This window comes from Oryctolagus cuniculus, chromosome 5, assembly GCF_051225735.1.
Source record: "Oryctolagus cuniculus isolate XC-2025 breed Fujian yellow rabbit chromosome 5, ASM5122573v1, whole genome shotgun sequence".
Taxonomy (NCBI): Eukaryota; Metazoa; Chordata; class Mammalia; order Lagomorpha; family Leporidae; genus Oryctolagus; species Oryctolagus cuniculus.
The window spans coordinates 135,055,969-135,078,967 of NC_142871.1; the positions used below are offsets into that span (position 1 = coordinate 135,055,969).

At 60.2% G+C, this 22,999-nt stretch overlaps 1 protein-coding gene across 3 annotated transcripts in view; it reads left to right on the forward strand.

Moving 5' to 3' along the window:
• Positions 1–22,999, forward strand: part of GRM4 (glutamate metabotropic receptor 4) — a 96,513-nt gene that overhangs the window by 9,179 nt on the left and 64,335 nt on the right. For 2 of the 3 annotated variants that reach the window (XM_089333265.1, XM_002714597.6), the window contains exon 2: positions 306–1,173. In XM_089333265.1, the coding sequence (XP_089189391.1) occupies positions 655–1,173 (519 nt within the window). In that variant the 5' untranslated portion in view covers positions 306–654. Of the gene's footprint in view, positions 1–305; positions 1,174–22,999 lie in introns of those variants that run through there. The other variant, XM_070074684.2, reaches the window with a different exon arrangement.

A 22,999-nucleotide genomic window follows, 5' to 3' on the forward strand; every position in this document is an offset into this window, starting at 1 on the left:
GGAAGGCGCCTCTTCCTCCAGGGCCCGTCTGAGGCTGTTCCTGGGGACTGTGCTGATGGCAGCGGGAACAGGCCTTGGACATCTTCAAACATGACCTAATTTCTGCCTTAAGCTCTCTCGTTTCGACCGGAGTGGAGCCGCAGCCGGGAGGATACCAAGTTCGGGAGATTTATGGAGTCTTTGGTGATAACCTCCGGCATCTCCTTCTTCTCGGCTCCTGACGAGCGACCAGAATAGCTAATGTCTTCTTGGGGCTTCAGTTTGATATCCTTTCCCTCTCTCTCTCTTTCTCTGTCCCTTCTAAGGTTGGTAGGAGGAGAGGAGCCGAGCTGTTTCCTCCTTGATGCCAAGATACGCCAAGCTGGGAGCACCCTTCCCTCCCCGCAGTCAGCCGCCAAGCACAGGCCCGCAGCACTCGGGGGCCGGGACCCGCGTTTGCCCGCAACCCCGGCCGCTCGCTGCCGTCTGTGGGCCGGGACCCTGTGGGCTTCTCAACGAGGAGGCAGTGGGCGAGAGCCTCAGCATGGGTCAGCCCTCCGGCCGCTGAAGCGGCCCTGCCCATGCATCCCCGGGCTGCCGCCGCCGCCGTGTGGCCAGGCACCTGCCGGGGCTAGGAGTGGGGCCCACTGTGCATGGGTCTCTAGGGAGTCCAAGATGCCTGGGAAGAGAGGCGGGAGCCGGTGGTGGGCACGGCTGCCCCTCTGCCTGCTCCTCAGCCTGTCCGGCCCCTGGCTGCCCTCCTCCCTGGGGAAGCCCAAGGGCCACCCGCACATGAACTCGATCCGCATAGATGGGGACATCACGCTGGGCGGCCTGTTCCCTGTGCACGGCCGGGGCTCCGAGGGCAAGGCCTGCGGAGAACTGAAGAAGGAGAAGGGCATCCACCGGCTGGAGGCCATGCTGTTCGCCCTGGACCGCATCAACAACGACCCGGACCTGCTGCCCAACATCACGCTGGGCGCCCGCATTCTGGACACCTGCTCCAGGGACACCCACGCCCTGGAGCAGTCGCTGACCTTTGTGCAGGCGCTCATCGAAAAGGACGGCACGGAGGTCCGCTGCGGCAGTGGCGGCCCGCCCATCATCACCAAGCCCGAGCGCGTGGTGGGGGTCATCGGTGCTTCGGGGAGCTCCGTCTCCATCATGGTGGCCAACATCCTTCGCCTGTTCAAGGTCAGTGCCCTGTGGCCGGCCACAGCCCAGCCCCTTTCTCCTCTTCCTGCCCCCACGGGAGAGCGTTTGTTCCTAGGGTTGAGGGTGGAGTCGGCCTGCCCCAGTTCAGGGTGTTGTGTGGGAGGGCGCTGACCGTGGTGCTGAGCTGGCAACCCAGGCCGGGTCGGAGTTCCTCGGTACTCTGCTGGGACACTCGGATCCAGGGCGGAGGGAGGAGGGGCGGCGGACAGAGCGAGATGGAGATGCCAGAGCGGAAGGTGGGTGGTGGAGATGCCAGGGAGGGAGGGTGAGACCCTGCTCTCCCGTCGTTTTCAGCACCTGCAGTCCCCTAGGAAAACGCCTTTTCCTTCCGGGTAGTTGAGGAATTCCCTCGTGGCCTTGCCGCCGTGACTATGGCGAGAGAATGCACCCTCCTGTTTGGGGGGAGGCTGGGACTTCGGGATAGAGGCTGCAGACGAGGCTGGGCGAGCCGGGCCTGGCGGGAGACCAGGCCTCTTCCCGTCTCGCTTCCTCCCCTCTGCCCTTTCTCGAACACCTTCCTCCCTTTCCTTCTGAAATCCCTCCCTGCCCCCTCCTTGCCGCCTCCCTTCCTCTCTTCCTGGGGCAAGAGCTGCTGATTTGCAATTCAATTGGAGCCAAGTGCTTCGCTAAGCTGCTAAAACAACTGAAAGCTACCGGGTAGAGAGAAAACATTACAAGCATTTTACCAATAATTACGTGCCCGCCTCGCGCTCTCGCTCTTGCTCTCGCTCTCGCGCTGTCTCTGTGCTCGCCTGGTTTGCTCTGTGTGCATGTGTGAGCGTGTGTGTGTGTGTGTGTGTGTGTGAGAGAGAGAGAGAGAGAGACAGAGAGACACAGAGAGACAGAGAGAGAGAGAGAGACAGAGAGAGAGGGAAGAGAGAGCGGAGAGCATGGGGCACAGAGGAAGCCACTGGGGTCCCTCTTTGCCCTGGTGTCAGTTTCTCGGCCTCCTGAATTGGGAGTGGACTGGGAGAGGCTGCTGGGCGCTTTGCAGGCTGGGAAGAGCTGTGGCGGATCCCTGTCACCTGGCCCCTTTGTGGGACTGCCCTGATGTGAGGCCAGGGCAGGAGAGGGGTGCATGGAGCGGACGGTTCTGTGTGGAGCTGGGGACAGCGGCGATGAGGACAGGACTGGAGCTCTCCGGTCACAGGGCAGGCTGCCTCCTGTGTGCACAGCATCTGCACATCCTTGCTGTGCCATGCGGTCCCGGAGTCCTGGCCTTGTCCTGGAGTGTTGATTTGACTTGGTGATCTGGGTGCAAACACATTGTCAACAGCAAAACAAATGAATGTCTCGTGCAGAGTGTCAGGTGTGTGAGGCAGGAGGCTTTGAGCAAACCCTTGGGACTGAGTCATTGCTGGGCCCGTCCAGGGCTCCCACCCCATGGGCTGTGCCCTACGGACTGGAGACCAGTAAGTTGGAGGTGGGGGTCCTCGGGCCGCTGAGTCTTCACTAAGTCACTGGGCCCAGGCCTAGGAGGGGAGGCAGCCTGGGCATCTCAGAAGAGGGGACGAGCCCTGGACAAGGAGCACAGACCCCCAGCCTCCAGGAGGGCCACACCACACGTGGCGCTTTCTCATTCGGTATCTCTCCTGATCTGGGCCTTCTAGAAAGTCGGTAAACAGCTTGCCCTGGGAGCGATGCCCTGGGTGAGGGTCCCTTCTGCCACCACCCAGAGGTGAGGAGGTGGAGAGGCCCAGGCCAGCCGAAGGGTGCAGAAGCTCAGAGGCGTCCCCTGGCAGCGTTGGGGTTCCAGACACAGCTGTTTGGGGATGACGCATCAGTGCCCACCCTTACCACGATGGGCGGGGCCGTACTGGGGAGGGGCCTGGGGCCGTGTACCCAGTGGGTACGGACAGGGATAGGGAGCCCCCCACAGGACTGGGGAGTGGGGAAGGGGTGGTTGGAGGGGGCTGGAAGGGGAGGGAGGGGCTCAGAGAGCTGCTTTAGCTGGTTACTGCTCGAGGGGGCTGCACGAGGCCCCCAGTGATTAAAATAAGGGGCTGGGCGGGAGCCTAGAGAGCAAGATGATGCAACTTTAGGGAGGCTGGGGAAGGAGCTTCCAGGAGGACAGGGAGAGGGAGGGGCCGTGCTGCCCCAGCCCCCAGCCCCACAGGGCCCGCTGCCTTCCCTCTGCCCCCCAGAGGTGGATTTCTGGTGCCCAGCCTGGGAGGAGCTGTGGATCTGGGGACGCTGCGCGTGCAGACTGTGATGGGGTCAGAGCCAGGATACAGAGATACTCCGACGCGTCGGAGCTGGAGGGGCCGACGCATCCTACAGATGTGGAGACTTGGCCCTGAGCGACCCCCAGGGCAGGGCTGGAGCCAGGCCCTGCCCCTGCTGCCAGAGACCTCCGAGGGAGCGGAGTTGCTGGTGGGACTCAAACCCAGACCTCCTCTGGGGACCAGCAGCCCTGGCACTGGGAATCCGCAGGTCTTACAGCTCCCACCCCTGTCCCTCCTCCTCGTTGTAGGCCATTCTCCCAGGACAGGAATACTGGTGAGTGTGAAAAATACCAGGGGTAGTGGATCCAGCCCAGGTCCTGGAGCCGGTCAAGCTACGTCCATTCAGTGTCCATTCAGTATATCAGTTATTTACACTATAGTATGAACGAGACAACAAGCCACTCATGGTGGGTAGAGTTTGTGACTCAATGGGTTAAGCCGCTGCTGCAGTTGCCCACGTCGCAGTTTGGAGTGCTGGTTCAAGTCCTGGCCATTCTGCTTCTGATCTAGCTTCCTGCTCGTGTGCACGGGAGGCAGTAGATGACGGCGCAAGTGCTTGGGTCCCTGCTGTCTGTATAAGAGACCCCGATAGCCTTTTTGGCTCTTGGCTTCGCATATGCTGTTGCAGGCATCTGGGGAGTGAACCAGCAGAGGGAAGCTCTCTCCTCTCTCCTTCTTCCTCTCTCTCTGTCACTGCCTTTCAAATAAATAAATAAGTTTTAAAAAAAGCAAGGCTTGGGGCTGGCGCTGTGGCTCACTTGGTTAATCCTCCGCCTGCAGCGCCGGCATCCCATATGGGCGCCGATTCTAGTCCCAGTTGCTCCTCTTCCAGTCCAGCTCTCTGCTGTGGCCTGGGAGTGCAGTGGAGGATGGCCCAAGTGCTTGGGCCCTGCATCTGCATGAGAGACCAGGAGGAAGCACCTGGCTCCTGGCTTCAGATCGGTGCAGTTTTGGTCGTAGCGGCCATTTGGGGGGTGAACCAATGGAAGGAAGACCTTTCTCTCTGTCTCTCCCTCTCACTGTCTATAACTCTTACCTGTCAAATAAAAAGAAAAAGACAAAAAAATAAAAAAATTTTAAATTAAAAAAAAGCAAGGCTGAGTGACAGAGGGAGAAGAGAATCTTCCAGCCGTTGGTTCCCTCCTCAAATAGCCACAATAGCTGGAAACCATCCGCGTCTCCCGTGTGGGTGGCAGGAATCATCTGCTGCTTCCCAGGTGCAGGAGCAGGGAGTTGGGCAGAAGCGAAGCAGTGGGGCCTGGGCTGTGGCCGAGGAGGTTCAGGCACCGCCTGTGATGCCAGCACTGCTCTGAGTCCCGGCTGCTCTGCTTCCGATCCAGCTCCCTTCCAGCTTGCCTGGGAAGGCAGCAGAGGATGGCCCAAGTGCTTGGGCCCCTGTACCCATGTGGGAGACCCGGATGAATCTCCTGGCTCTGCCCTTGGCCTGGCCCAGCCCTGGCTGTTGCAGCCAGTGAACTAGTGGGTGGAGGATCTCTCTCTCTCTCTCTCTCTCTCTGCTCTCGCTCTGTCTCTCTGCCTTTCAAATAAATAAGTGCATTGTAAAAAAAAAAAAACAAAAAAAAAAAAACAAAAAAACCAACAGCAGACTGACTCCAGTATGGGGTATGGGTGTTGAATGAGATGGCCCACTGCACGGCCCATCCTGTCATTCTGGCTTTCAAATCAATAAATCTTTTATTTATTTTTTAAAAAATCCATTGTGAGAACAGCCTTGCTGTGGGGAGAAGGAGCTGACTAGGGTCCCTGAAAGAGCGTGGTGTCCGAGTCCTGGGCTGGTTCCTGTTCCAGGGTCCCCGGCGGTCCCTCCCCTGAGTTCTGCATTCAGTGTGGAGTGGCCAGGGCAGTGCCCACCCGGGAAAGGCCGTGTGGCGTGGGTGGAACCCCGGGCTCTGGAGCCGGACAGCCTGGGACCAATCGGTTGGAAAGCTGCCTCAGTTTTCTCAGTTGTAAAATGGGCGTGGTAACAGCCCTGACCCCGTGGGCAAAGGCGTGGGCGTTGAGAGGCGTCGCGTGGTGCCTGGCACACAGTCAGCCCACGGGAAATGTCACTGCACAGCTTGTGGCCCGGCCTTCCGTCCTCTTGAGCGACGGCACTGGGCACTGATGCGGAAAAGGCTGGAGCGGGCTGGCGGTGACAGACGGTGACCTTTGAGGCTGATCCTGGAGAGCCCTGCCATCTGCTGGCCTCTTGTGTCTTCTGCCACGGACGGGCTGCGTGCTCAGCGTGCTGCGGTTCCGATCGCTTGTTTTCTCAGTGGACGGGGGGAGGGGCAGCCCCCCAGCCTGCCTTGTGCGGGGCTCTCAGTGCCAGAATGGCCTGTGGCTGCTTCCGGGGCCCTCGGCGCCTGGCCCAGAGCTCCAGCCGGGGGTGGTGCGCGGAGGGTTGGTTAATAGAAGCTGTTCCGTGGAGGGTGTGCCTTTTGTGTCTTTCTAGTATGGGCACTGGGCAGCTGGGAGGGACTCCAGACAGAATCCGCCTGCCCTCCGCCCGCCTGTCTCTCCTGAAGACAGCTCTGCCCTTCTGAGCTCGTGCTGCAAACCTGCAGCCTTGGGGGCCTCCCTCTCTGTGTGCCTCAGCAAACCCTCAGGCTCTGTTTCCAGGACTGCCCGGGCCGCAGCCGCCTGCACCTCCCCATCACCCCTCTCCTCTCCCGCACTGCGCGCGGTCTCCCCCAGCCACACCTTCCCGCAGCAGCTGGAACAGTCCTTCTAAAATCCAAATCAAACCTGCCTACCCTTCACTTAAGCCTTGTGCTGGTTTCTCCTGGCTTTAGATTAGAATGCAATCTCCTGGCCCGTGTGAGAGGCCCTGTGCTCATTCCCCTGGCCAGGGCCGCTTGTCCCTGGCTGCACCCCAGCCCACTCATACTGTTGGCTTTACATAGCTTGAAGACATCAGGCTGTCTTCTAACCCCAGGCTCTTTGCACCTGCTGTCACTGCGGTCTGTATTGTTCTCCCTCTACTTTTATTAAAATTTTTATTTATTTATTTATTTGCGAGGCAGACACACACGCACACACACACACACACACACACACACGGATATCCCATGTGCTGGTTCACGCGCCAAATGCCTTCAGCAGCTGGGAGTGGGCCAGGCTAAAACCCAGAGCTGGGAGCGCAATCCAGCAGGGAACAGCGGAAGCTGGAGTTAGGTGCCAGCCCCAGGTTCTCTGATGTGCGACCCGGGTGTCCTTCCCATGCGTGGCTTAGTGGCTGGGCTACCTGCCCTCTGGGAAGGCACAGCTTCCTTGTCCAGGTCCCGCCCGGAGCTGCACTGCAGGCAGAGGCTCCCGCCCCGTCCCACTCCCTCTTAGCTCCCGCCTTTCCTTCTCCACACCCATGGCGCCTAAATTCAGGGTCGTCTTTGTTCTCCTGTTTGCCTTTGGCTTCCCCTGGAGACCAGGGGTTAGCAAAGTGCAGCCAGGGACCAGTATGGGCACTGCCCTGGGGCTGTGTGTGTGTGTGTGTGTGTTTCCAAGGGTTTGAAACAGAAGAAAATGTCTCATGACAGGAGAAAGTGATGTGAAATTCACATTCGGGGGGGGGGGCAAAGGGGAGGTTTGCTGGGAAGAGCCACACCCCTCTGCGTCCATGGTGCTCAGCCCCCCCCCGCCCCCCACCCCCGCCACTGCATGGGTGAGACGGAGACCCAGCCGGCCCTGCCTGCACCAGACACCCAGCACTTGGCCTGTGGGGGGGGCACAAGGAGGGCTGGGCACCGGGAGGGAGGCCCCTGCATCTGCAGCCGGGGGGGGGGCTGGCTGGGCCCCCATGGCGCTGCCTCGGTGGCCCAGGCTGGCCGGCTCTGTCCTCTCTGCTGGACACCTAAGCTTTCTTCCCCATTTTAGGCGGTTCTGAGGGATTTCTCACAACAGGGCTTGCCCAGCATGTGCTGAGGAGCGACTGAGGTGGGCTAATGAAAACATCTGTGCAGCGCCCACCCCCATCCTCACAGAAGTGCGGGCTGAGGCACGGAGGAGCAAAGCCACTCTCCCCCGACCCAGTCACACAGCTGGAGTGAGGAGGAGCCTAGACGTAACCCTGGTCTGTCTGGCCCCACGCCCGCCCTTTGTATCCCACTACTCTTTTTTTTTTTTTTTTTTTTTTTTTTTTTTGACAGGCAGAGTAGACAGTGAGAGAGAGAGAGACAGAGAGAAAGGTCTTCCTTTTGCCGTTGGTTCACCCTCCAATGGCCGCCGCGGCCGGCACGCTGCGGCCGGCGCACCGCGCTGATCCGATGGCAGGAGCCAGGTACTTCTCCTGGTCTCCCATGGGGTGCAGGGCCCAAGCACTTGGGCCATCCTCCACTGCACTCCCGGGCCACAGCAGAGAGCTGGCCTGGAAGAGGGGCAACTGGGACAGAATCCGGCGCCCCGACCGGGACTAGAACCTGGTGTGCCGGCACCGCAAGGCGGAGGATTAGCCTAGTGAACTGCGGCACCGGCCCCCACTACTCTTGTCTCTTCACAGCTGCATAGGCAGGGGTTGTGGCCATGCGTGGTCCTGGGGCTCAGCTCACCTATCTGTGAAATGGGTGTGAAGTGTTCACCTGGCAGGAGGGACTATGTGCAAAGCCCTGAGCAGGCGCTCAGGGGAGGCTGGTGTTGGCAGAACAGTGTGCATGTGAGGTGCAGGGGTTGGGTGTTTGGGGAAGGAGAGGGCCGGGCTGCCCCTGCCTAGAGCGGGGAGGGAGGAGGGAGAGGGGCTTGCACGGGGAAGCAACTGTCCCTAGGGGAAGCTCAGTGGCCCCTCTGCTGCTGTGGCTCCTTGTAGCCAGGTCCCTGTCTTGGCCGTGGATGGGATGCGTTGCCCGGGGGTCCTCACGCCCGCCGCACAGCGCCGTCTCCCCAGGAGTTTAGGGAGCGCGTCCTTTCTGGATCCCAGTGTCTGTATTTGGACACCTGCTCGGAGGCTCTGTCGGCCCCTGGAGCGGACACGTGGAGTCCTGCTGGAGCTCTGGTGTTGCTTCTGCCCTCCGCTTCCTTGCTGTGGGGTCGCTGGGGGTGGCGTCTGGGGCCGGGAGGGATGGGAAGGAAGCAGACGGGCTGTCAGCTCCCGCTTTCACTGGCCCTAGAGTGGAGGCCTAGCCGAGCTCCTGGGGAGACCTGGAGAGGCCCTGGAACTGCAGGGTGTGTGGCACCGTGTAGGGGGCTCCCCCTCTCCCATCTGCGCCTCAGTTTGCCTGCCTGTAAAAATTCCTGCCCACCCCCCTGCCTCCCGCTTCCTCCTTCCCTCCCTCGCCACTGCCTGCCTCTCCCAGTCTGCGTTGGACTTCCCGGAGCAGGATCCCCCACCTCGCCGTGCCGTGCAATCCCCCGGGGAGTTTCAGAGCCTGGTTCTGAGGCCTCAGCCCGGGAATCCAGATTGGGCTGGTCTGAAATGAGGTCTAGGAGCCGCGGATGAGAGCGGTGTGCCGTGCAGGTTGGGGAGCCGGAATTCTAAGTGGACCTCACAAGGCAGGGGACACACAGGGGACGCCTTGTCCTGGTGGTTTCCTCGCCCAAGGGGAACGGCAGGCGATGAAAGCCAGCGTGTGGTGCAGCAGCTGTGGCATCTCACACTGATGCCTGGCTTCGAGTCCCCATGCTGCTTCGCGTTCCGGCACCTGGAATCCGATGTGCATCCTGGGACGCAGCAGGTGAGGGCCCTGGTGCCTGGGGCACTGCTGCCCACCTGGGAGAACTGGGCTGATTTCAGGCTCTTGGCTTCGACCTGGCCCAGGAAGGCAGGTTCGGTCCCGGCCCCAGATCATGAGCCTTTTTTGGACCTGTCTCATCTTGGCTCTCATCCAGGCAGGGTTGCTGGAGCCTTCAGGGTGTGGTGAGAGCAGGGGAGCGCCTGGCAGGGCACCGTGGGGGTGCTGAGCGTCCAGGGGCTCCCAGGCTGTGTGTGGCCTGAGCCATGGGTGGCCGGGCCGTGCAGGGGATAGCTGGTGTGTGTACAAGAGCCTGCTGTACCGGGGAACCTGCTGTGGGTGTTGATGGGGGTCTCCAGCTTTCCACGCTGGGAGAGAGCTGGGGGTCCCCTTGCTGGCGAAGCCCCCATAGCCCGGGACCTGGCTAGGACCCATAGGTCGGGACCTGGCTGTGTTGTGAGCTTGGGTGAAAATGGGCATTGGCCTGGGCGGGCCTGTCCGGCTACCCTGCTCCTCACTGGTTATGCTTGTCCTTCTACACCTGGCTCCAGGCCTTTGCCCCGACTCCGCCAGCCCCCAGGAAGTCCTTCCTGATGTCTGATGGGCAGGACTGCACGGCTCCTTCGAGGCCTGGCTGCTGAAGTCTCTTGGGTGGCACCTGTGGCTCCCCACAGTCCACGAGCATATTGGGGAGCGGGACGGGCTGGGCCCGTCCTGTTCCTGCCCCACTGATGGTGGGACAGACACGTGGACCAGGAGCGGCACTGAGTGGCATCTGCGTGCAGTGGGGGTGGGACTCGCCACGGTCAGCCGGCTCGCACCCAGGGGACGCCCTGGCCATCCAGATGTGGCCCAGCTCCCTCCCCACTTGCTAAACAGCACCGCTGTGATCCAGAACACAGAGGCTGCAGGTCCTGCTTTGCAGCTGCTTTGACCTTTACGGCTGCTGCTGGCTCCGGCCTGGGACGAGAGGAGACGCAGGTGGGCCTGGGCCTCGCTCCCTGGTTCTGGGGCCTGCAGAGTCGTGGCCTGAAGCTGGGTTGGGGTGGAGACGAAGCAGGGACACCTTACTTTTACGCCTTCTGGCTCTGTGCGTCTGTCTTCCCCCGGCTCCCCGTCTCGCTCTGTCTTGCTCGGGCCCCTCTCTGCTTCCGCTCACGTACCCCACCCCAGCTGTCACGTCCTCTGGGCCTCTCTTGGCCTCTTTCTTGGGCTCTCTTGGGGTGATGGGGATGACCTCCTTCCTGGTAGCTAGTGCTTAGGGGTAGGAGGCCAATGCTCCTGTGTCCCACCAGCTGCACCGGCCTCAGGCCCACTCCAGCCTGGACTGTGGCTTTGGGCAGCTCAGCACAGGGCACTGCCCAGTGGGCAGCCAGCCCACCCAGACCCTGCCTTTGTGACTCAGGGTGCCCCTGGCCTGCCCCAGAAAGTGTGGCCTGGCCTCAGGCTGGTCTTGGGGCTGCTCTGTGCTCTGGTGCCCTGGCCCTTTGTGGGGATGAGGGCTGGCCCTGCAGACTTCCCGGGGTACAGGGAGCCAGGCCGGCAGCAGGGCTGCCACCCTGCTTCCAGAGAGAAGTTGCAACGCTGGCTCTGTGACCGTGGGCAGCTTCCAGGCCCGTCAGATGGGTGAGGGGTTGCATTAAGGGGGCGCTGGTGTGGGAGGAGGGCTCCCCGACCTTGTCTGCTGAGAGGTGCCCTGGGGTGACCTCCGCGCAGGTGCATTGAAGCTGGAGTCAGGCCTCTGACAGGCTCTGCCGCCATCCCCACGGCCTGCGGGGAATTGAGAACTCATCACGGCTGAGACATCCTGGCCGGGCGGAGGTGCCCTAGTGGGGCCTCCAGTGTCGGGTCAGGGCCGTGCTTCCCTCTCTGTGTCCCCTGGGGCTGTGGTTTCAGGCCGAGGCTGGAGCATTAACCTCTGGCAGGGCCTGGAGGGGGATGTGCTCAGAGAGGCCTGCTCTGCTTCCAAGCTCAGGTTCTGGAGGCTGCCAGTGGCTCCGGTGTGAGCCACACACCACAGCCGGAAGGGCAGTGCTTGACCCTGGGGGGTGCATTTGAGTGGGGGGCCCCAAGCCAGGACACGGGGGAGGGCACACCCAGGAAACTCTTTGCCATCAGCCAGCCTTTTCCTTTCCTTTCCTTTCCTTTCCTTTCTTTTCTTTTTTTTTTAAGATTTCATTTATTTTACTTGAAAGTCAGAGTTACACAGAGAGGAGATGCAGAGAGAGAGAGAGAGAGAGAGAGGTCTTCCTTCCGATGGTTCACTCCCCAATTGGATGCAACGGCCAGAACCGTGCCGATCCAAAGCCAGGAGCCAGGAGCTTCTTCTGGGTCTCCCACACGGGTGCGGGGTCCCTAGGACTTGGGCCATCTTCTGCTGCCTTCCCAGGCCATAGCAGAGAGCTGGATGGGAAATGGAGCAGCTGGGTCTTGAACCGGAACCAATATGGGATGCCAGTGCTTCAGGCCAGGGTGTTAACCCGCTGCGCCACAGAACCAGCCCCTTCCTCTCTTTTTAAAAAATATACTTAGTTATTTATTTGAAAGGCAGAGTTGCAGAGAGAGAAAGGAGAAGAGAGAGATCTTTCATTTGTTGGGTCACTCCTCAGATGGCCACAATGGCCGTGGCTGTGCCAGACTGAAGCCAGGAGCCAGAAGCTTCATCCAAATCTCCCACGTGGGTGCAGGGGCCCAAGCACTTGGGCCATCTTCCGCTGCTTTTCCAGGCGCACTAGCAGGGAACTGGATGAAAAGTGGAGCAGCTGGGACCGGAACTGGCGCCCAATTTTGATGTCGGCACTGCAGGCTGCGGCTTAACCCGCTACGCCCCAGCGCCGGCCCCAGTGAGTGGCATTTTCAATGTGGGTCTCACACATTAGAAGATGTGTGTGTTTCAATGCAGTATCAGGTGTCAGGAGCGTCACAGCGGATTTCAGAAACGGGCTGCGCCGTGCCCACACCTGGCCAACCATTGCTGCGTGCGCTGCTGGTGCGGGAGCTTGTCCGATTGGCGAACGCAGCCTGGGGCCCGTGGACACCTCCTGGCCCTCTCCCTCCCCTCTCTCCTTGGAGGCGAGCGCTGCCCTGTTCTGGATGTGGCGTTTTTAACCCTTTTGACTGCTTTGCACTTACTTTACCTCCAAGTAATATTCAGTGTAGTTTTGCGTGCTTCCAGCTTGATGGACAGGTGTGTCGTCAATCCATGGTTTGCTTTGTTCCACTGCTTTCTACCTAAGCTCCGTGTGCCGCCCCTGGGCACCTGCTGTTCGTGCTCCTGTGTGGCCGCCCGGGGGTCGCCGACCACCTTCTGGGGAGAGCTGGTGGGGGACAGGCTGCCCTGTTCTCCCCGCTGCGCCGGAGCCGGCACCGGTTTCCAGCCCTGGCTCCCTGACTGAGTCCCCTGGGGCTGGTTAAAGCAGCTGTTGACGAGGTGCCTGGGCCTGTGCCAGCCCCGCTCAGGGCCTCCCAGGGCGCGGTGTCTGCTCCAGTGGGCTCCCTGCGCGTGCTCAGACCTGCGCTTGGAGACGCCCTGGGCCGCTCAGCGGTCAGGTTAGGCCCCTCCCAGCTCGGCCACTCACTTGCTGTGGGGCTCTGAGCCCTGGTGTCTTCATCTGTGAAATGGGGTGTCAGGGAGCTTCCTCTCGGAGGGCAGTGGCCAGAGTATAGCCAGGTTGAGGGGCGTTCCAAGGGGAGGGATCAGGGTGGCCCAGGATCTGGTGAGTGTGGTGGGCCTGTGTGTGTGTGGGGGGGGTCGCCTGTCTGCTCTGGGAGGCTGCAGGGGTTCAGGGTGCCCGTGGCTGAGGGGTGCCCCGGCAGGGGCAGGGATGACTCGGACAGGAGCCGTGGTTGCCGCTGGCAGGGGCTTTCTGGGAAGGCGGAAGTGTGAGGAAATGTGAAGTGCCCTATAAGTACTCTGATGATTTTAAATTGCTTAAGTGGTTTCCTAAGATGGTCCGCAGCCTCCCGGGGACAGACGCAAAATCAATTGGGAAAGTTCACCAGACCCAGCCGGGGGGAGCTGCGCCCTCACCTGCTCCCCCCCTTGGCCCCTGGGCCCCATGGGGGACGGGCGTGGAGCAGGTCCCCCCCCCACCTCCTCTGCAATGCAGGCCCTGAGGCCTTGGCAGGGGAGGGATTGTGTGGCCTGAGGGGACCCCCGTTAGGGCTGCTGCTCTCTTCTGCGTGAGCTTGTCCCAGTGGCGCTGGGAGCCTGGAGCCCCCCAGCCTAGCATTCTGTTAAAGGTCAGAATTACTGTTCAAACACGTAACACCTGCTGCTGGTTGAGGGCCCAGCCCCGCCTGTCCTCGGGGCCACATGCTGCCTTCAGTCTTGCCCCCACCCAGGCCCAAGTGTGTGGGGATCATACCGAACGTTGCTTCCAGGCAGGGGTGCGCTCTGAGAAGTGCGAGCTGAGGTGGCTTCGTCCTGTGTGCACACAAACGAGGCTGGCCACATGGTGCAGTCCGTGGCACCTACTGATGACCGAAGCCTCCCCGTGCCACACGGTATGTTTCCCTCTGCAGTCAGCAGCACCTGCCTGGTGCTCGCAGTGTCCAGGGACTGCTCTGGCCAGCGTGCAGACCGGCACTCCCAGCTTCCGGTCTCCTCTTGACCAACATGGAGCAGATTCCTGCCTCCTTGCTTCACAGACGGCCGTGACGGATGGCCTGGTGTGTGGGTGGGGGGCTAGGTCAAGGGCAGGTATGTTTGTGACTGTGCAGACGTGGACGCCCAGACTTCTGGCCATGGGGATGAGGGCTGGACTCCGAGGTGCCCTGCACTGGGATGCCCACCTTGCCTGCTGCGCAGGGTAGGGGCTGTGGCCAATCCTGATCTGATCCCTTGGAGCCTCGAGTAGCTAGTGGGGACTGTGTCACCAGTTTTCTCTGGATCTCCATGGAATCTAGAGGGATAAGTAAACAAATGGGGGCGGGGGAGAGAGAGAGAGAGGGAGAGATCGTATATCTGCTGGCTTATTCCCAACATGCCCACAACAGTCAGTGCTGGGCCAGGCCAAAGCCAGGAGCCATGGGTGGTAGGAACCCAAATTCTTGGGCTGTCTTCTTCTGCCTCTTAGGCACATTAGCAGGGAGCTGGATCAAAAGCAGAGGTGGGGTGTGAGCCCAGGCACTCAGATATGGGATGAGGGCTTCCCAGGCAGTAGCCTAACCCGCCGGGCCACAACACCTGCTCCCAGTCAAAGACTTTTTTCTTAACAGGGAGATGTTAATATGAGGAGGAAAAATATCTCTGTTCCTAAAAGAAAGCAGACACAGAGCACCCTGGGATTGAGGCAGCAGGTACACGATTCAGCCGTGAGCAGTCCGTGGTCACTGTTCCCTGAGGACCCCTCAGGCCGTGAGTTTTGCTTTAAACAGGGAGACGGGTTGTGCCTCTGGTTTCCAGTTCAGTTGAAGTGCGTGCCGTGTGCTCCTTGGGGCTCAGCACTGGAGTGTGGTCCCAGTGGTCAGATGCCAGCTCTAGGCAACATCGGGACATTTCTTAGAAACTTCGACGGAGACACAGCACGAAAGCCCAGTGGTTTACAGTTCACAGTCCTGCGCAGTCGCTTCTTGATCATTGCACACCGCAGCCCTGCAAAGGGGACTGAGAACTGACCTGTCTTACAGATGAGAAAATAAGGCTCACAGAGGTTACTGGGTGGCATCTACCGCCAGTTAGAGCCGGAGCTGGACTCCCGGCCCGCTGGTGGGAGGCTGGGAGTGCTTCCTGTTAGAGTGGGAGCCTGAGGGTGGCAGCAGCAGGTGGTCTGCAGCCTGGAGTCAGGGTGCCCTCCCTCGGTGCCACTGGGCGGGGACAGGCAGCGTGGGGCCCCTGTGTGAGCGTGGTGCGGTTATAAAAGCCAACACATTTGCTGCGGGTTCCGAGGAAAACACAAGCACCGAGAACCAAATGAAAATTGCTCACTCATGCTGCGATCCAGGGCGACAGGCTCGGTTGGCGCGTGCGTGCCCTTCCAGCCCTGCTGTTTGGTTTCCCAGGTCACAGCATCTGGACGGCTCTGCACCCAGCATTCGTACGGGGCCATAATGGCGAGCATCTCCGGTATCCTGCAACCCTCCTGCACCGTGGCCCTTCGAGCTCCTCTGTCACCTCTGGGGGTGGCGCTGGGGCTTTTTGCCAGCCTTGTCCCACCAGCGGCGGCTGGGTGGAGCTGAGGTCGGGGGGCTGCTTCCCTGGCCGTGTCTGCCTCTGTCCATGGGGAAGATGCGACAGTGCAGCCTGAGGGCTGGGTCGTGGGAACGGGAGGCACCAGGGACTTACTTAATTGGAGCAGTTATCCTGGGAAACGCAGGTGTTCAGGTGAGCTCCCAGCAAGGGAGAGCGGGTGGGGAGGTGGACGTGGCAGGTGGAGTGTGGGAGGCAGAACCAGGTGTCCCGCTGGCACCGTGGGCGTGGGCTGCGGGACCTGGGGAGACGCGCTCAGCTGAACTGCAGGCATAGGGGCTGGAGATGGGTTTCGCTTTGAGCCTGCCAGGCGTGAAAGCCTCCAAGCCTTCACAGTTGAGCTCGGGAATTGAAATGGGGTAAGGCCTGGGGGGGGTGTGGGGTGCAGGGTGCGCAGGGGCCAGGCTGGCCGGGAGGGGAGGTGACCTCAAGTGCCATTTGCTGTGGACAGGTGGGAGGCATGGCAGGTGGGGCTGGGGGGAGGAGGCTCCCGCTTAGCAGTGCCTTGGAAGCCAGCGATGACCTGGCCCACAGCCTCGCTCCACCTCCAAGCCCTGCTCTGGCCCTGCCACTTTCTGCTCCTACCTGCTGCCCTCTGCTTCTGCCAGCCCCTGTGCCCCTGGACAGTGCCCTGGCCAGCTTTCCAACTCTCACATCTTTAAATAAACAGCAATGAAACACACACAGAGCGAAGCACACAAAGGCAGGTGGTGGACGCGGCAAGCTTTTATAAATGCCGGTGGGTGCCTGTCCACCGACGTGGAGGACGTTTTCCGACTCAGAAAGTCCCATAGCCCCTCCTGGTCAACATCCCCCCTCCCAAGGACGCTCGGCAGCAGCCTGACCGCATCCTGGCCTCACATGAGAGGAGGCTTAGTGGCATGTTTGGGTGTGGCTTCTTCCAGCACATCCACGGGGGTGGGCACGTCCATGGCTCTCACTTTTTTATAGCTCTGTACTGTTCCATTGTGTCTTTGTTTGCATGGTTCATCATTTATTTATCCATTCTGCTGCTGGACATTTGGCTGAATCCAGGGTTTAGCACTTATGAATAAAGCTGCTCAGAACATTTGTGAATGTGTCTTTTGGTGGGTGGAAGCACTCAGCTCTCTGGATCATCAGCCTTGCGAGTGGCGCTGGTTTAGGCTCTTCCTGTCCCGTGACGGAGTGCCTGAGTTCGGTTCCTGGCTCCGGCTCCTGATTCTGGCTTCCGGTGAATGCAGACCATGGGAGGCAGCAGAATTGGTGCAAGAGGTTGAGTTTCTGCCACCCTTGTAGGAAACTGGAATTGAGTTTCCAGTTCCCAGCTAGCACCCTGCTGGCTGTTGCGGGCACTTGAAGAATGCCAGTCTTCCCTCTCTGGGTCATCCCCAGATGACTGCAATGGCCAGAGCTGAGCCAATCTAGTGCCAGGAGCCAGGAGCCAGGAGCTTCCTCCAGGTCTCCCACATGGGTGCAGGGGCCCAAGGACTTGGGCCATCCTCCACTGCTTTCCAAGGCCACAGCAGAGCTGGATTGGAAATGGAGCATCCGGGACTCAAACCAGCGTCCATATGGGATGCCAGCACTGCAGGCTGGGGTTTTAACCTGCTGCACCACAGCACCGGCCCCAGGTACGAAACATTTTAAGTCCATGCATATGAAGGGTCTTCAACACATTCATAAAAGTTGCGTATTTTGAAAAAACTGCATGGAATTCAAGGTTTTTTTTTTGCACCAAAATAAACTCATCCTTTAATGCCACTTCCCCACAAGCTTTTTGAGTGCTTTTGTACGTGTGTGTGTGTGTGTGTGTGTGTGTATAGTTTAGGTTGAGTTGCTGGCGCGGGCTGCAGGAGCGATGACCTCCAGGAGGTACTGCCAACCATTTACTCAAAGAGATGGGGCGTTCTTGCCACCTTTCTTTGCTTTGGAAGTCCCAGTTGTGCTCTCATGCCTCCTCGTCTACTGCGCTGAGATAACACTGACCACTTGGGTGTCCACTGTGTTGGTCAGAGTCGTGTCTCTTCTCCCCTGCCGTAGCCATCCGAGCTTGGAGCAACCTCGGTGCTTAATAAAAGGAAAGGCAGAATTTGCGTGCCGTGGGTTACCTCGTGTCAGTCACCTGCCCGGAAGTCAGGCTCCCTGACCCCGTGGCACAGTGAGGAGCTAGTTTGTCTGGAAGGCAGTGGAGGGGGCCTCCGCCTGCCTCTTCCCGGAGCCTGTGCTCATTCCGCGGCTCCAGGAGGCAGCATGTGTTGGAATTTCTTGCTCTTTTTCAGCTCGCCCACTTTGATTTCCCCGGCCGCATATTCTAGTCTGGGGGTTGTTGAATTTAATCTCGTGGGTGACCCAGTTAGCTCCCCGAAGGAGCTGTCCGCAATTCCTTCAGCCGAGTCTGGGCCCCAGAGCTGGGGAGTTCTAGGTTGGGGTGGGCGTCAGGCCACAGAAACCCACTTGTGTGTAAGTGAAGCCTCTTCTCGCGGGTCAGCCGTTGGGCTTCAATTTTTTATTTTTATTTTTTACATTTTCAAAGCCCTTTGGCGCTGATTGTCACCACCCCTGGAGCACGAGCCCAGTCTTCAGCATTTGTGCTTTTGCGTGAAAAGATGGAGCCCAGGGAGGTGGTGACTGATGTGTATCCAGTTCCTCCTGCAGGCTGAAGAGGTGGGGTGGAACCCGGAACTCTGGCCTCCAGCTTGGGCCTGGGAGAGTGCTAGGGAGGGCTGGGAGCAGGCGGAGGACTGGGGTTGGGCCCCAAACCCAGCAAGGCTTGTCCTAGGGGCCCTTCAGAAGGCAGGAGAGAGGCCACTGATTCACTAAATGGGCTTACAGAGCCCGAAAAGGTGGGCGGGGTGCCTGGGGCGGCCTCCTGGGTGCAGCTCACACAGCCCCCTGGAGGCTGCTGTCCGTGGTCCTGAAACAGGGTTCTGGCTGGGAGGCGGGGAAGTGCGGCTTGGGGGTCCTGTGGCTTCTCCGGAGGTGAGCTCCTGTGGGTTTTGGTGGGAACTGGGCATGTGGCTGGGCAGACGGTGCAGGTGCCTTGATATCTTAATTGAGGCCTGGATACACAGTTTCTCTCTCTACTGCACTAACAATGTACAGAATTAATAATTCAGCAGTGGCTGTGTTGTGCCTGCTGGCCTTGCCCACGGAGGCGGCCACATGTGCACTCGTGCACATCCATGTGTACACGTCAGCTTCTGGTGGGCCAGGTGCTACTGGCTGGATGGGAGGTGGAGCACGGCCATTTTTTTATTATTTAATCCTTTAAAAAATTCATTCATTTATTTATTTGAAAGGCAGAGATAGAGAGAGAGAGAGAGAGAGAGAGAGAGAGAGAGAATCTTCTATCTGCTGGTTTGCTCCCCAGATGACTGCAACAGCTGAAGCTGGGCTGATCTGAAGCCAGGAGCCAGGAGCTTCTTCCAGGTCTCCCACATGGGTGCAGGGGCCCAAAGACTTGGGCCATCTTCTGCTGTTTCCCCAGGCCATAGCACAGAGCTGGATCAGAAGAGGAGCAGCCGGGACTCGAACCGGTACCCATATGGGATGCTGGCACTGTAGGCGGCGGCTTTACCCTCTATGCCACAGCACCGGCTCCCAAGAGCACTGCCATTTTAATAGGGCCCTGGCACCACTCTGCCACGAGGCCTCGGTTTCCTCTGAGCCAGCCCGAGTGGAGGTTGCAGAGTGCGGGGCCAGCTGCTGCTGTGTGTAGCGATTAATGCACTTAGAGGCCCATTTGTCCTGGGGCCAGCCTGAAATGACCTCAGCGTGGAGGAAAGGTCCCTCTCAGTGGGCACTCTCCTGGCCTGTGTGTTAATTAGTTTGCTGTGATCCAGTAAGTATTTATGGCACTCCAAGTTTGTGCAAAATCCTGGAGCAGGTGGTGGGATGGGAGAGATTGCCAACGAATAAATTTGGGTTCTTCCTGGACGGGGGGAGGTGTGGCACCACCATGATGAGTCACTGCTCAGGTTGGGGTGTGGGAGGTTGGGGTGCTGGCTGTGCAGGTGAGGGTCTGGGGCTCAGAGATGGAGAAGGTGGCAGGTGTCCTGCGGGCAGACGTGGTGCCTTGGCTGAGCGCTCAGCAGACAGAGTGGCTATGGTGGGAGTTCCAGAATGTCTGGTGGGGGTGCAGTGGGGCTGTGGCATGGGAGTGGGCTGGGTGGTAGATAAGTGGAGAGGGGGCTGCTGTGGATGGGGCAGGGGGCTTGGGCCAAGAGAGTAGACTTGATTTTGCAGAATGGGGCCCTGATTGGACCTGGGAGTTAGACGCCTTCCTTTGGGTGTGGAGCAGACTTTGGTTGCAGGACGAAGCCTGAGGCTGGGAAAATGACGAGGAGACTGGTGGAACAGTCCACACTGGAGGGGACGGTGGCCCAAACGACGGCATTAGGCATAATGACTTCACTCATTCATTCACTTACCAATCAAACAATGGGCAAGTGTGTGAGGAGGGGGACACTGCTCACGGTCAGGTGTGCAGAGGGGTACAGGAGGGGGAGGGAGGGCCCTTCTGAACCGGGCGGGCGGGCGGGGGAGCCGGGGAAGGGACACTGAGCACAGACCCAGGTGAAGGGGGAAGGAGCCAGGCGGCTGGATGGTGTTTTGGAGCAGAGTCAGTGCAAAGGCCCGGAGGCAGAACATTCTCAGCCCATCTGAGGAGCGTCAGGAAGCTGTGAGGGGTGAGGGGTGAGGGCTGGATCAGCAGATGGCTGGGCCTCTGGAGGCTTTAAGCAGAGTGCGACGCCCTTTGACCTCGTTTTCGCAGACACTCTGTGGCTGCATCTCCAGCGCTGTCTTCAGCCTGTGTCTCCCACTCTTCCTCCCCTTGCTCTCCGTCCTCCCAGGGAGCCGTCAGTCCCTCCCCCACCCTTTGGAGGCCTCCAGAGAGCCTGGTAATTCTGCAGCCTTCCACTTCTCCCCGGCAATCCTGGCCCTCCTCAGCTGCACCTGCGGCCGGCTGTCCAGGGCCCTGTCTTAGCCTCAGGGTTCCTCTCCACAGAGTGGGCGCTGTGACAAGTGTCTCCCCCACGGGTGGATATGAGGTCTCCACGGGACCGGGGTGCGTAAGCAGAAGGCGATTATCATCGCGACCATCAGAACCAGAGGAAGCGAGCCAAGGAAGCGGTTTAGGACAAAGGCCGGCTCCGGTTGGACGCAAATGGATTCAAAAGCTGCAGCAAAGAGAAATCCGGGGAGGCCCCGCGAGCTGCCAGAGGGAGCCAGGGGTGCAGGTGCATTCTGGGCCAGAGGGTGGCGCTGTCAGGCGCTTGGCGCCCTGGGCTCTGCAGAAGGGCTGAGGCTGTTCTCCCAGAAGTCCTTCCTCAGCTGCCCCTGCTCCTTCCCCCATGGTGAGGGCAGCGCAGTGCCTGCCGCTGGGCCAGACTGTGGCCACTACAGTGGCCGCCCGGGGAAGCCCAGACTCCCCTTCCACACCCAGGCCCCCGTGGAGAAGCCATGGGCCCTCTCCATGGTTGAGTTAATAGCCATGTTCTCCTGTTTCTCACCGAGAGCTGGCAGTGAGACCCAGACAGGGACCGTGCGAACCCAGCGGCTGCTTGGGGGAACCCCAGTGCTGGGTGTTGGGGGGCTGTGGCTGCGCCGTAGCTTCTACAGCTGTTGCAGGGGGAGGAGGGGAGGGGACGTGAGGGCCTAGAGTTTAATTTAATTCTGTGTTTTATTGCTCGTTGGCTAAATAACCTTCGTTCAGATGGAAGGTGGGGGGATGGACAGGGAGAAGTTTGATTAATTTTGAGTTGGCTTCCCATTTGTTAATTTTCTCCCGGTTCAGCAGGATTATTGAAACCAATTACAGATGCCGTCTCAGGGTGAGCTCCCGCCTCCCCCTGCAGTTATCTGGGTGTAACTTGGGGGGTGAGGGAGGAGGCCTGGCTTGTTGAGGGTCCCTGTGTCCCTGGAGCCTTGGAAGATCCGGACGACGAGGAAGTGGAACAGGTGTCCGGGCCCCGGGTGGGTGGTGCCTGGGCAGGGGGCAGGGCTGCTGCCTACCGCCTGTGATACCTGGTGGGGAGCAGGGCAGGCTGGGAGTGTGGCAGGGTCTGGGGAGCCCCGAGCTGGGGCGGGGGCCTTCAGTCCTCCATTCCCTCTTGACCCTTGTTCGCCATGGGCTCCAGCCTGCCCTGACCTCTGCCCTCTCTAGGCTAGGTCTCTCGCTGGCAGAAAACCCTGGGGCAGTCAGGGTCCCAGCTGCTTTCTGGGCAGCTGGGCAGGGCAGTATGTGGGGGTATGAATGCTGTCTGGGACTCTGCCAAAGGCACTGTTAACACTGCCTCCCCCCGCCCCCAAGCCCTGCCCCCGGGGGTGTGCGCCGAGGGTGGGAGGGGCTGCTTTAGATCAGTTGTTCAATGACGACCGTCCTACGGGGGACACTTGTCCTGGGCCATGGATGAGTGACAGGGAGCTCCTAGGCACAGCCAGCTGGGCAGAGGCACAGCACACGCAGAGACCGAGAGGCCCAGGGCCAGTGTGCAGGGGCTGCTGAGTGCTGAGGGCAGTGAGTGAGCAGCGGGGCTGACCCAGGCCAGGCTTTGCTTTGAGGGGACGAGGGCTTGGGGCTGTCAGGTGTCAAGCAGCGGCTGCCTGGGCAGCTGGGCACATGTGTCCCGTGCGTGTACCTGTGCAGACCGAGGCCCCCTGGGGAAGCCGAGTAGCTGGAGATGAGGGGGTGCACTGAGCAGGGGCCAGGAGCCCAGGGGTCCTTACAGCTCAGGGCCCAGGCTGGGGACCAGCACTGTGGTGCAGAAGGCTAAAACTCCACCTGCGGTGCCAGCATCCCATATGGGTGCTGGTTACAGTCCCAGCTGCTCCGTTCCCATCCAGCTCCCTGCTGATGGCAGGAAGGCAGCAGAAGATGGCCCTGCACCCATGTGGGGAGTCCAGGAAGAGGCTTCCGGCTCCTGGCTTTGGCCTGGCCCAGCCCCAGCCATTGTGGCAATTTGGGGCGTGAGCCAGCAATGGGAGATCTCTCTCTCTCTCTCTCTCTCTTCCTTTGAAATCAATCAATCAGTCCTAGAAAGGAGGCGGAGGGGGCACAGGCTGAGCCCCTGTGGCTCCGGAGAACAGACCCTGAACCCCATGAAAATTATGGGGAGCCGGATTTCAGCTCAGCCCTCCTGCAGCTGGGACGGGCTACTGTGTGACACTGCGAGCTGCCTGTGGTAGGGGTTAGCAGAGGCCAGAGGCCCAGCAGCAACGCTGTAGGGACCACCCTGCACCTGGAAGGGTCTCTGGTCAAGGCTGCTTTCCGGGTCACCCGGGCGGGTTTGAGCAGAAATTCACTTTTGGTGGCAGCATCAGGGGTTTCAGACGGGAAGGCGTTGGGGCCGCACTTAGAGGGACCCAGCTGGGGTTTTGGGCTCCCCTTGAATGTCCAGGGGCGCCTGTGCAGCTGGCCAGGCCTGCTGCGTGGGTGTCTGGCTCCTTCTAGGCTCTGCTCCCTGAAGCTGCCCCCACGGGCCCTCTGGGAGGCCTGGGCTAACTGGACAGAGCTTTGGCAGACGGAGCGGGCAGGCCGAGATCTCGGAAGGCCTCCCTCTGGGAAGGAGGCGTCAGCTTGGATCACCAGTTGTTGGAAATTGGTCCTGAGACAGGGGGAGCCTGGGGGCACCTCCTGCTTGTCCTCTCATTGTCTGGACAGGACCCAGATGGGCTGGTGGCTCTTGCTTTGGGCTCGGAGGGAGGCCAGGCAGCTGGGCGGAAGGCTTTCTGCCCTTCTGCCCTTG